The sequence below is a fragment of the Miscanthus floridulus genome, unplaced genomic scaffold (genome assembly GCF_019320115.1).
Source record: "Miscanthus floridulus cultivar M001 unplaced genomic scaffold, ASM1932011v1 fs_787_1_2, whole genome shotgun sequence".
Taxonomy (NCBI): Eukaryota; Viridiplantae; Streptophyta; class Magnoliopsida; order Poales; family Poaceae; genus Miscanthus; species Miscanthus floridulus.
In genome coordinates, this window is record NW_027097274.1 from 31,408 (window position 1) to 43,904 (window position 12,497).

The following is a 12,497-nucleotide window of genomic DNA, read 5'->3' on the forward strand; positions in this document are numbered from 1 at the left end:
AAGGGTCAATCTCTGAAATTTCTAGTAATCAGAGTAATTTATTAGATGGTTTTACTATGGCTTGGATTAAAAAAAATAGTAACATGTGTTTGTAAATAGTGAGATTGCTCCAGAATTGATAGTGGCTTCTCCTGGTTCTACTAGAAATGTACACCAGTTAAAAACAGAACTTTACACATCTGCAGCATTTGGCTACAGCCCAGATTGCTTGCTAGAACTCAGTTTGAGTTCAGAATTGACAGTGTCTCCTCCTGGTTCTAGAAATGTACACCAGAACTTTTACACATCCGCATTTGGGTACATCCCAATTCTGTCGATGAGAGCATTCCCTATTTCCCTATTTGGGTGACAATCTAGTTCGCAGATTGTACGGACAGGGCAAGCACCACATTTCTCAGTGGCCCGACGTGAATGCGCTCACGCTGCATTTTTTTTTCTGGAATAAGCAAAAGTTTTACGTATCATTGTATTAAGATCGAGAAGAGTGCGTGTTACAACGACGCGCCACTGCAATGGCGCACTGGGGATGGTGAAAGGATTTAATCACTGCCCTGCGCTCACGCTGCAGTCAGTCAAAGAGCTAGGCTGAAGCTGAAAAACTCCGGAGCTGATCGCAGGAACCAGGTCAAAGCATGCATGGAAGTAGGGAGAGTAGACATGCTTGCATGCAACCGGTCAAAGCCACAAGAATTCAGCTAGGAAGCATTGCCAGCTGATTTTTCAAATTGTTTGTTTAGATGTATGATTCTGCATTTTCTACCATCAATGGGCCCTGGAATCACTAATATTTACATAGGCAAGCAGTGGAGAATGGAGCCTGCTCCAACAGACTACCGGCTGTCCTGATCCTTGGCAACAACACTTGTTCCATTTAGTTTCTGAACATGTAGGGCGGTTTAAAGAGTAGATTATCTGAACATCAGCTGGCTGCAGGCCAAACTAGACAACCAGCTCAGGATTACACAAAGGCAGACGGCATCCAAACCACAGCGACGAGCAGCTAGCAGTGTCCTGGGACTGGGATAAACATGAACCAAGGATGAATTTTCATGTACTTACAAATTAAGCCCATGCCATTGCCCTGATATACTGCCATCAGCTATGGAATTGGAAAAGAGAATCAGAGATGAATGTCAGCTCTTGTTCCAGAGCGTGGTAGCTACACTAGAGGAACCAGGCGCAGCACCGCCGGAGCCGGCATGCCTCACGGCCGGTCTCCACCTGCCGCGCCAGCCAGGACGCCTGCCGGCTCCGGCGCGCCTCCACCCTCGCCTGCTTCCCCTCCACCTTGTGGCTCAGTGCCGACAGCCTCCTGGCCAGGTCCTGCTTCGCCCGGGCTTTCATCTGCTCTGCCTGTGCCTGAACCATTCAGTCCAATATACTCATCAGAGTGAGAATTGCTGAATAGGAGTACTCCATCCATGAATTCAAACCAATGCAGCTAACAGAGAATGTTGTTCAGAGATTGATTGAAAGAAGGAAACTCGAAAAAGTTCAGAAATAGAAAAATTGAATGAATGGAACTGACCTTGGCCTGCCTCAGCTTGGCTTCGAATTTGGATTTCTTTAAGCTTTCCCACTCCTGTATCTTCACCTCCTTCCTCTGGTAACTGATCATACACATGATAAGGAATTAGAAGTCACTCAATTAGTATATGATCAATTCCTGGAGATTTCTTTACCAAGTTAGCATCAGCAACAGAGATTCAAAGCGTTTTCAATGAAAATTCTTGTCAAGGGGAATTTTATTTTTTGAAAAAAAAAATTTGCTGACCGTGACGCGAGTTTACACTTTTTGGACTCATCCCACGCCGTGGCGCGAGCTTCGAACGCCTTCCTCTTGATCTCCTCGTCCATGTCACCGGCGCCCTTCTCCGGGGACGCGGCGGCGAGGAGGCTCTCCTCCTTGCTGGCCCACGACGCGATGTTCATCTTGCCGAGCTGCAGACCGAGCGCGGCGATCTCGCGCCGCGTCATGAGCCGGAGCTCCCGTTCCGACGCGGAGGCCGACGACGACGCCGACGCGCAGCCGCCGCCGCCCCTGCGGCTGGACGGCACCAAGCAGAGCGGTCTGAGCGACGGCGTGACGGCGCCGGCAGGGGTGCCGCTGCGCGACTGCTCCTGGCTCGCGATCGGCGTCATCTCCGTCCCGACGTCCCGCATCGACACCGACACGGACACACGACGACGGTGACGAGGACTTGGACGACAGCTCGGTCAGCGCCCTCACGGCCGCGCCGCAGGCCCTGGACACCGTCGCGGACTCCGGCGCGACGCGACCGCCGGGGCATGGCGGCGGGCTTCTTGGAGAAGATGGGGTTGGAGTGCACGACGTGGCTCCCCACGATCCACTACTCCGCGTCGTTCCACTTGGATGGCACCTGCTGCCGGAAGAACGGCGCGGACACAGCCACCGTCGTAGCCGGCACGGCCGCCCTCTCCTCCTTGCAGAACTCGAAGTTGCCGCCGGCGCCGGCTCCGTTCTCGATGCCGCTATCGCTGTCACTCCCACCGCAGCTGCGGCTGCGCGCCGCCCTGCCGTGGCTGGCGTCGGACTGCGACCGGGAAGAGTCAGACCGGTGGTCCTTGGGGTCCGATGTTGATAATATTCATCATTTCTTCATCCATGTTGTCTCTCGGGGCAGCCATCTAGCTTTTACACCACCAGATATATCTATAAAAATAAAAACTATATCTATAAAATGAACTCCTGCAAGACGTGCCACCTCAAGGATAGTAACATTTGTAAAAATCATTTATGTATCTGTACTAGTGATAGAATCTTGCATAAGCCTTATTTAAGTGCCTAGCTTGTTTGAAGGGGAAATCTTAACTGACAAAGTTTAAAGGTTTCCAGAGCGTTTAACACTACTCTGCTTGCCGAGAAAGTTGCTAGTGTTGTGTCGTTGGCATTTTTCATGGTCGTGGCCATGGTCATTGTGTTCTCGTCTTTTACTGCGGCAGGTAAGTAATTCACATGATATTTCCGCAAATTAACAAAAGAATAAGAGTGTACACACATAACAATCGATTATCGTTTATATTTATATATATACTACGTTTGGGTACGGTGATTGACAGACTATTGCGACGATATCAGGACGTGTGAATAAATAACCATCCGTACTAGTTGACCTTGCTTACGTGATCATCTCGGCGAGCATTTCTCCATCGGATGGCACCGTACTTGGCCACGGAAGAGCTCCGATTCTACGAGGAAGGGAACATGGTCTTCCACGACCGTTGCCGCTCTCCCTCGTAGAATCAAAGCTCCTCCTTGACGTCCGTTACTGCTCGGTAGAGAACATGCTCGCCGAGCTGAACACGGTCCGCAAGTTCAACTAGTACGGATTTTCTACAATTTTCTAACTAGTCACATTACAAGATTGCCGGCAAGAGGCCTCGGCACACGCATCCATCCAATTACAAAAGGTTGGAGCAATTAATCCATAATAAACATATTATATATGGTGGTGGTGGTGGCTCACATCCAAGGTGTCAAACACGAGGTCCAGCTCCTGCAGCCAAAAAATATGTTACAGACTTAGACTTTACTAAAAAAACATGTTACAGAAGTTCCCAACATAAACAAGTATGACACACTATGAGAAATAGATAAGCATGAAGCCACTTGTATCATTAATCAAATAGCCCTAGCAAACTGACAATAAAAAAGCTCCTCTTTTGTAAGAATGGCACCTCAGCGTAGGTATATAAGAATGACTCATGTGATCTTGAGTGGCCCACATGTTACAAAATTATCAAAGGAACATGTGAGGGTATCAATCACCTTCACACTACATACGAGAAACCTATTTTGCATCTAGACATAAAGCCTACTAATATTTTGCTGGACAACAATAAGAATGCCAAAATTTTAGATCTTGGCCTGTCCAGACTCGCAACACGAACTAATTTGGTAACAGAAAATGCCAAAGGAACACAGTAAGTTGATGCCTCATGTTTCTTTGTAGTGCCTAACAACATAGTTTTATGACAGCTATCTCGTAGTAGCTCCATAGCACATGGTTCCATTATACTACAGTAACCCTATTGATGTCGATCCATCCATATGATGCAGAGGCTACATGCCACCAGAATTTCGAAATAGTGGCTGCATAACAGATAAAAATGACGTGTTCGGTCTTGGAGTTCTAATTATACAACTAATGGATGGAAAAATGGTCTGACACACTCTACTGAAATGAGCGGTGAACGGTTTGTTGAGCATGTATGTAACAAAAATTACAAGGAAGTACATATCGAAAAACTTATAACTAAGTCATTAATGAAAACAATGATTTAAATGTGACTAGGGGGCTAGAGTCTACTGATTTGCTGACATGTCTAGCCAGGGAATGCTAGCTGAGGAAGAAGAAAATGATGCCGACGGCGCTGTTGAGCTTCAGAGTCCAGCAGCAGCCGGCGAAGACTGCTTGGGGGCGAGGTGGGCCGGGGACGAGGACAACGCTGCTGGATCTTGGAGAAAACCTAGAGAAGACTGCTTGGGGCCAGGGCCGGTGACAGCGTGCGTGCGTGAGGCGAGGCTAGGGTGGCCTGGGGGCGGCGGCGCTGCTGGATCGATCTGATGGAGAAGATGAGGCTTGGCGGAGACAGAGAGGTTTTATAAAGGGAGACCTTTAGTACCGGTTACCGCTACGAACCGGGACTAAAGACCCTTTAGTCCCGGGTGATGATTAGAACCGGGACTAAAGGTTTGATCTTTAGTCCCGGGTGTAGCCATGGCCCGGGAGTAAAGGTCATTTGGGCGGGCTGCGAAAACGCAGCCCACCTTTAGTCACGGGTGATGATTAGAACCGGGACTAAAGGTCTGATCTTTAGTCCCAGGTGTCTCCACGGCCCGAGAGTAAAGGTCATTTTGGCGGGCTGCGAAAATGCAGCCCACCTTTAGTCCCGGGTGTAGCCACGCCCCGGGAGTAAAGGGCATTTTAGGCCCGGGAGTAAAGGTGGTCTGCAGTTGGCTTTCTCCGGTTTCCACAAGTTTTTTCCTTTTTTATATATTTCTTTTATATAAAAATGCATAGAGTTATTAATTGCCTAATAAATAAAATATTACCAAAAAAATTATAAAAAATCCTGGACTTGGTTTTGCATTATTATACACAACAAAAAATTGTAACCTAAACTCTTTTGTTTTACTGTATGAATATTTGACATAGTGTAAATAATAATTATAATTTGCACCATGCAAAAATATACTACTTAATTAAAATCATTAAAACTATTGCTTTTCGATAGGAAATTAGTTTTCACGTCTTATTAATGTTGATCATTTGGTTTTTCATCACACATTCTCCACGGGAAATCCACCGTCTAGCAGAAAATTCATTTAAACCGTAGAAAATATGAAAACACGAGAAAAAAATCTGAAGTCACAATTATTACATAATAGGTCTAATACATCACTAAATATATCAAGCGGGCACAGTAGTGAACTTCTTCTTAATGTACATCCCTTGGTTATGATCGCGTCGTAACCATGGAGTGTCCTCATCATTTAGCTAGATGCTTGGGTCTTTGTTCACTGTGAAGGGTGGAATTCGTTTATCCTTTTCATAATCTTCTGATATGTCTGACTTGTCTTCAATTCTGATGATGTTTCTTTTCCCTGAAAGAACTATGTGGCGCTTTGGCTCATAGATTGGGTCGTTGTTGTTTTTCCCTCTCTTCGATTTTGTAGACATGTCCTTGACATAAAACACCTGATTCACATCCTTGGCAAGGACGAATGGTTCGTCTTTGTACCCAATATTGTTGAGGTCCACGGTTGTCATTCCATACTGGTTGTCGACTGCTACCCCGCCTCCAGTCGCCTTTACCCATTGGCACTTGAACAAAGGTACCTTAAAAGTAGGTGCATAGTTTAGTTCCCATATCTCCTCTATACGGCCATAATATGTTTGCTTATTTCTATTAGAGTCGGTGGCATCTATGTGGACACCACTGTTTTGGTTGGTGCTCCTTTTATCTTGGGCTACTGTGTAAAATATATTCCCATTTATCTCGTACCCTTTGTATGTGAGGATATGCCACAATAGTTGCCTAGCCAACAAATATAGTTGCTCATCAATACTCTCATCACCCTGACATTCTTTTCATAACCAGTTGCTAAAAGTTTCCATGTGCTAACGCGTAATCCAAGCTTCAGACTTCCCTAGAAACTTAGATCAGAGCAACTCTTTATGTGTCTCGATATACGGATCCACCAAGGAGGAGTTTTGCATAACTGTGTAGTGTGCTTTATTAAAATAATTGTCCTGCGTACCAATATATGTTTTCTTCCCTAGTGTCTCCTTTCCACTTAGTCTCCCCTCGTGTCGCGATTTAGGAACACCAACCGGGTCAAGGTCGGGAATAAAGTCAACACAAAACTCAATGACCTCCTCTATTCCATAGCCCTTGGCAATGCTTCCTTCTAGCCGAGCATGATTGTGAACATATTTCTTTAGGACTCCCATAAACCTCTCAAAGGAGAACATGTTGTGCAGGAACACAGGACCGAGAATGCTAATCTCCTTAACCAGGTGAACTAGGAGGTGTGTCATGATATTAAAGAAGGAAGGAGGGAACACCAACTCAAAGTTGACAAGACATTGAACCACATCATTCTGTAGTTTAGCTAGATCCATTGGATCGATTGCCTTCTGAGAAATTGCATTGAGGAATGCACATAGCTTCACGGTGGCTAGACGTACATTTGGAGGTAGAATTCCTCTTAATGCAACTGGAAGCAATTGCATCATGAGCACGTGGCAGTCATGGGACTTTAACACTACTACAGGAATGAATTTGCGCAGCGTGGCCAAAACACGCTCCGTGGCGGGCACCTTTTTTGCCCGCCACGGTTAACCGGTGGCCGGCCAGCGAGGCCGGCCACCGGGGCGCCCGCTGCGGGAAATTGGTTTACCGCGGCGGGCCACCTTACCTGCCCGCCGCAGAAAATCGTTGTTTACCGCGGCGGGCGGTATGAATAGCCCGCCGCGGTTAATACGGTTTACCATAGCGGGCGCTTTAAACTGCCCGCCGCGGTAAAGACTTGATTTACCGAGGCGGGCGTTTTATGTTGCCCGCCGCGGTAAAGCCTGTACATATACAGACCTCCGACCCTCCTTCTTCTCCACGGGTCTTCCTCTCTCAAAACTCATGGGGGGAGGCTTTGCCCTAAAATTTGAGGAAACTTTTGATTTGAGTTGAAGGGCTTCGATTTGAGGGAGGAGGACATCATAAGAGGTTCATAAAGGCTCTCCCTCTCTCCTTCCATCCTCTCTCTTTATTTCCATCACCTAGAGTTCTCTTTAGATCTAGATCTAGATCTAGATCAATTTTAATGGAAAAAATGATGTCATGTATTTCTTTAACTTTAGATTCATCATAGATGCATGCTTCATCTTTCACATCGTCATTTCCTCTCTTTTTCATGATTTTGGACGTAAAAATCATCAATTTCTCCTAATTCTTCTTTATTAATGTTGATTGTGATGGATAATGTTCGCAGATACGATGGATAGATCGGAATGGATGTACCGGATCGATAGAGTGAATGATCCGCGGTACCTCTTTGAATTAAGGAAGTTTATTGCGGCTGGTAAAGCTCACCGTGAGAGACTGAAGCGGATGACAACCATATGTCCATGTTCTCATTGCAAGAACCTGAAAGCCCACCGAGACAGCAAGGTGCAAACTCATTTGATCATGTATGGTTTCATCGAGGGCTACACAGTCTGGACATTTCACAGCGAAAGAGTTGGTGCGAGTGGCGCTGCATCTAGAGTTACCTCTTCGACGCCGACGACGACAGCACCACCGGTGAATAAAGATCCTTCCGTAGCAGCTGCGCCAGCCGACAGTGACAACAGTTGTCATGATTACATCACGGTGGATGATGTAATGCAAGACATGGCCGACGAAGCCGGCGATGGTGTTGATGGTCAGGATACTGTGAGCCAACCCGAGGATGTGCAGCTTGTTGAAGATCTAGTCAAACACTTCGATGAAGACGACGTTGTGTTGGGTTGCCCAAAGTGGTTGGAGAATTTCAGAGAGTTGAAACAGGCGGCAGTTGATCCTCTCTATAAGGACGGCGGCGATTGTCCAAAGGACTGCACAGCGCTCCATTTTAACCTCCATATGTTGATGTTGAAGGCTCGTCATGGTTGGTCTGACACTAGCTTCAATGAGTTGTTAAGCTACCTTGCCACCACGTACCCAACGGCTAACAAGGTGCCCGCCAATACTTATCGGGCCAAGAAGCTGATCCGGCCAGTGGCGATGAAGCTTAGAAAGTTTGATGCATGCCCTAACCACTGCATCCTGTATCGGGGCAATGAGTATGAGAATTTGACGAGTTGTCCGCACTGCGGCTTTAGTCGGTATAAGAAAAATGCTGGTTGTCGCGTGGATGCAGAAGACGAGGGAGGCTTGCGGGGTGGTCGGAAGAAGAACAAGAAGGGGGCAAAGAAGAGCAGTGTGGCCAAACAGATCTCGGCTCAGCAGGACGATGAAGAAGAGGGTTACACGCACAGGAAAAGTCTAGCACTATCGGTGTGGTACCTGCCCGTGACCGATCGCCTGCGTGAATATTCAGGAACCCGGACGATGCCAAGCTCATGTCCTGGCATGCATCTGCTGACCGCTTGAACGACGATGGCAAGCTACGGCACCCATCCGATGGCAAGCAATGGAAGGATTTCGACGAGGCCTACCCAGAGTTTGGCAAGGAGCCCAGGCATGTTAGGTTCGCGCTAAGTACCGACGGGATGAACCCGTTCAGTGAGCTTAGCAGCTCGCACAGCACTTGGCCCATCGTGCTCACCATGTACAACCTACCTCCCCATCTATGTCAGAAGCGTAGGTACCTTATGCTGACCATGCTTATCTCCGGACCAAAGCAGCCCGGCAACGATATAGATGTGTTCCTGGAGCCGTTCATGGAGGAAATGAAGATACTATTTGATGTTGGGGTCCAGATGGTGGATGCATCCCGCAAGGAGAAGTTCACACTAAAAGCAATCATCTTTGTCACCATCACCGATTACCCCGGTCTCTTCTCACTATCGGGGCAGATCAAAGGGAAGACCGGCTGCGTAATTTGTATCGACGAGACCTGCTACACTTACCTTAAGGGATCCAATAAGATGGTGTACACGAGGCACAGACGGTTCCTCACCAAAAATCATAGGTATAGAAGAAGTATTATGAACAAATACTTTGACAATCAAGACGAGCCGCAGCGTGATCAAATGACGCAGACTAGTTGGGGAACAAAGGTGTATGAGATGGTCAAGGACATGGATCAGGTGGAGTTTGGAAAGAAGAAGAAGCCGCCTAAAGAGGGGCCCAAGCAGACAAGGAAGCGAAAGCAGGACCAGACGGAGGAAGTCCCCGCCGCCGTTCCTTTCAAGAAGATGTCAATTTTCTTCAAGTACCGATAAGCAAATGGCGCGACCCTACCCCTAGTGCATCATCATCAACTAGCCTCGAGAGCCAAGTGTCCGTGACCCCTAGGCCAACAAAGAAACGTCGTACAGAGGACGATGATGATCCGACCTACCAACCGAGGGACGACGAAGTTGAAAGTGCGCGGTCTCCAAACCCTGAACAGATGCCGGTGGTGCCTTGAGAATTGAATTTTGAGGAGGAAGAAGTCAGTGACAAAGAACCCCCCGCTCCATCTCCAACCACTTCAGGCAAGTCTAGTGGTCAGAGGACAAAGCTGAGAAGGGGGGAACACAGGAGGCACCGGAGGGAAATCCACGGCGAAGTCCATGTGATCCATGAGGTGGGACCAGAGGGAAACCCGTTGTCGCCACCCACGGTCCTTGCCAAGTTCAGCAACCAGGTGGCATGTATAGTCAAGGACAAGGTGGAGATCACTTGGGCAGAGTGGAACAATGTCCCGGTCGACTACAAGACACATATCTGGGGTGAGGTGACGAGGAGCTTCCATTATCCCAAGGACACCGATCTAGACAAGTGCAGGGAGTGGGTCATGCACGTGGCAGGAAGAGCCTTTAGAAACTTCAAGTCCATGCTGACCAGGTACTACCTAAAGCTAGGCAAGTCACCCTGTGTCAAATACACTATGGTGAAGGAACATCACTGGGAAGAGTTCTACAAACAAAGAACAATAGAAGAAGCAAAGGCAAAGAGCGCCAAGTTCAGCGCACTCACGAAGAAGAACCTGCACCCCCACCACTTGGGCATGACTGGGTTTGCTGGTAAGAGGCCCTAGTGGCGGGAGGAAGAAAGGGCTAGAGCTACCGCCGGGCTTCCCGATCCGTACGACGGTGTAGACTTGAGGGCTAAGGACTTCATTTATGCCCGCAAGCCGAAGAAGCTCAAGGAGGGCGCGAGCAAGTTCAATGAGCCGAAGTTCGAGGAGGTGGAGAGGGCTCTCATCCAGGCCGCTAAATCCAAGGACAGCTTCGAGGTTTGCAGGGGCCAGGACTTGCTGACCCTGGCGCTAGGAACCCCCAAGCACCGTGGCCGCGTCCGTGGCATGTCATCGAAGATGAGCTGGAACTCAGTGGAGTCATGGCAATCCGACACTGCCACATACCAGTCAAGGCAGAGGTACAAGGAGGGCATCTTTCAGAAGGGCTATGATCAAGGCGTGGCCGAAATGATCAGTCGGTCCATAAAAGAAGCCTTCACGAGCAATGACCCAGATATGGTGTCGATGAGGTCACAGATGCTTCGCCAGGCAGGCGTGGCCGTGCCACAAGTTCCACAAGGGCAGACACAAGGGCAGCCACTGCCGATGATCGAGGATCGCCCAAGGCACCCCGTCGACGACATCCAGCAACCCATGCGCGTCAACCTCAACATCCCGTTCGGCAGGGCGAAAAAGTTGACCGTGGGTGAGGGTTACATGCACCCCAAAGAAGATATCAAAGATTTCAACCAAGACCAGATCCCTGCCAACTATGCTGCCGTGATACTTACATGGTATGCGACCCAATACGAAGAATTTGAAATGGAATATCCAACTGCACAAGGGGTAACGATCCTTGGAGCTGCCATTGGTTCCGAAGTCCTGTGGAACAAGGACGACATAGAGATCATTCTCTCGACGCCGACTTCTACGCCGATGGCGACACCAGCATCACAACCATCCGTTGCCGGATCTTGTCCCCCCGATGATCCGGATCACGGCAACGGCGATGACGAAGGCAATGGCGGGGATGACAAGGGAAGGAAGTCACCCTGAGGCATAAGCCCTCACCCTCGTTCTCCTCCTCCAACAACAAGTCCACCTCCACCTCCCGATAGTCCGTCTAAGGGCACAAGCAAAGGACCGGGAGGCACGGAGGAACCGGGGGCAAAGACACCGCCTGCTGCCATTGCGAGCACAAGCCACTGTCCTCCACCACCAGCGAAGACTAAAGGCGACCAAGGGCATCTCACATACTTGAGTTCGAAAGGTATGGTAGCGGCAAGCACAATTTGCTAATAACTTTTCTTTGCCATAATATGGTACTAACATTTCTATCCCAGGCCGAGATCACCTTTCCATCTATTTCCTGAATCGGATGACTGCCCTGGCCATTACGAGCATGGGAAGTTCATGATAACCAAGGCCCAGCTCGTCGACGAGGAAAGGTGGGAGACAAGGAGGTTTCATCTCTGGTACATGGAAGCGGCAAAAGCTGGCCTACATGGTTTTCTAGTCAAGGTTGTGGCGGAGTACCTCCACTTGCCCGGCAACGATGTAGAACTCCCCGTGGACTTCCACGACATGTACAGACTACTATGGGAACAAGACCTTGACATCGCCCAAGTCACCTTGTTCTCTATGTAAGTGATGAATTGCGAGTTTCACATATCACCTGCCTTTGAATCGGTCAAGACTACTTATATATGCCACGATGGCTTGTCCTTGCAGGTTGATGGCCTATATATCCAAGGAACTAAAACTTGATGTTATCTATCTATCTCCAATGCATATTGCTCAAAGAGTCATCATTGGTTACCACCTAGATGACAATCATCCAACCATGAAAGACTTGACCAAGCGACAGAGAGAGGCGCACAGGAAGAAACTGATGGACAATGAGAAGTTGAACATTTCAAGGTACATACTAGGAGCAATGAAGAAGATCAGGAGAAATGGGTGTATCGTAGCTGCCTACCACTTTGGGTAAGTCGAAGACATGCCTGTAGAGATAAGTGGGTAGCTAGCTAGTATTATTATTTCTCATTGTAACCTGTATTTTGTTTCAATGGCGCAGCCAAGGCCTTGAGGGTCACTGGGTTGCATTTATCATCTACCCTCAGGATGGCAGGGCCTGCGTATTTGATTCGTTGAGAATGCCAAACTTAAAAGGGTACAAGGCCTTTGAAGATTGCCTCAGAGTGTAAGTGACTGAACTGTCTTCTCATATGTGTTCTAATGCCCTGCCTAATACTAGTACATTTCATATAGCGCTTATAAGGAGTACGTGAAGGATCCTGAATGCTATGATCGAAGAACAGAG

At 48.2% G+C, this 12,497-nt stretch overlaps 1 protein-coding gene and 1 long non-coding RNA gene across 2 annotated transcripts; one reads left to right on the forward strand and one right to left on the reverse strand.

Moving 5' to 3' along the window:
- Window positions 1-799: 799 nt before the first annotated feature.
- On the reverse strand, window positions 800-10,608 carry LOC136533119 (uncharacterized). Its single transcript, XM_066525684.1, has 5 exons — window positions 10,580-10,608; window positions 1,977-2,585; window positions 1,775-1,942; window positions 1,529-1,610; window positions 800-1,359 (listed from the first exon to the last, which is right to left on the reverse strand). Exons 1-5 carry the CDS (start codon window positions 10,606-10,608, stop codon window positions 1,165-1,167), a joined length of 1,083 nt encoding a protein of 360 aa, XP_066381781.1. The 3' UTR covers window positions 800-1,164.
- A 1,376-nt stretch (window positions 10,609-11,984) lies between these two features.
- On the forward strand, window positions 11,985-12,497 carry LOC136533116 (uncharacterized). Its single transcript, XR_010778400.1, has 3 exons — window positions 11,985-12,160; window positions 12,252-12,377; window positions 12,446-12,497. It is a non-coding gene; the product is annotated as an uncharacterized lncRNA (long non-coding RNA).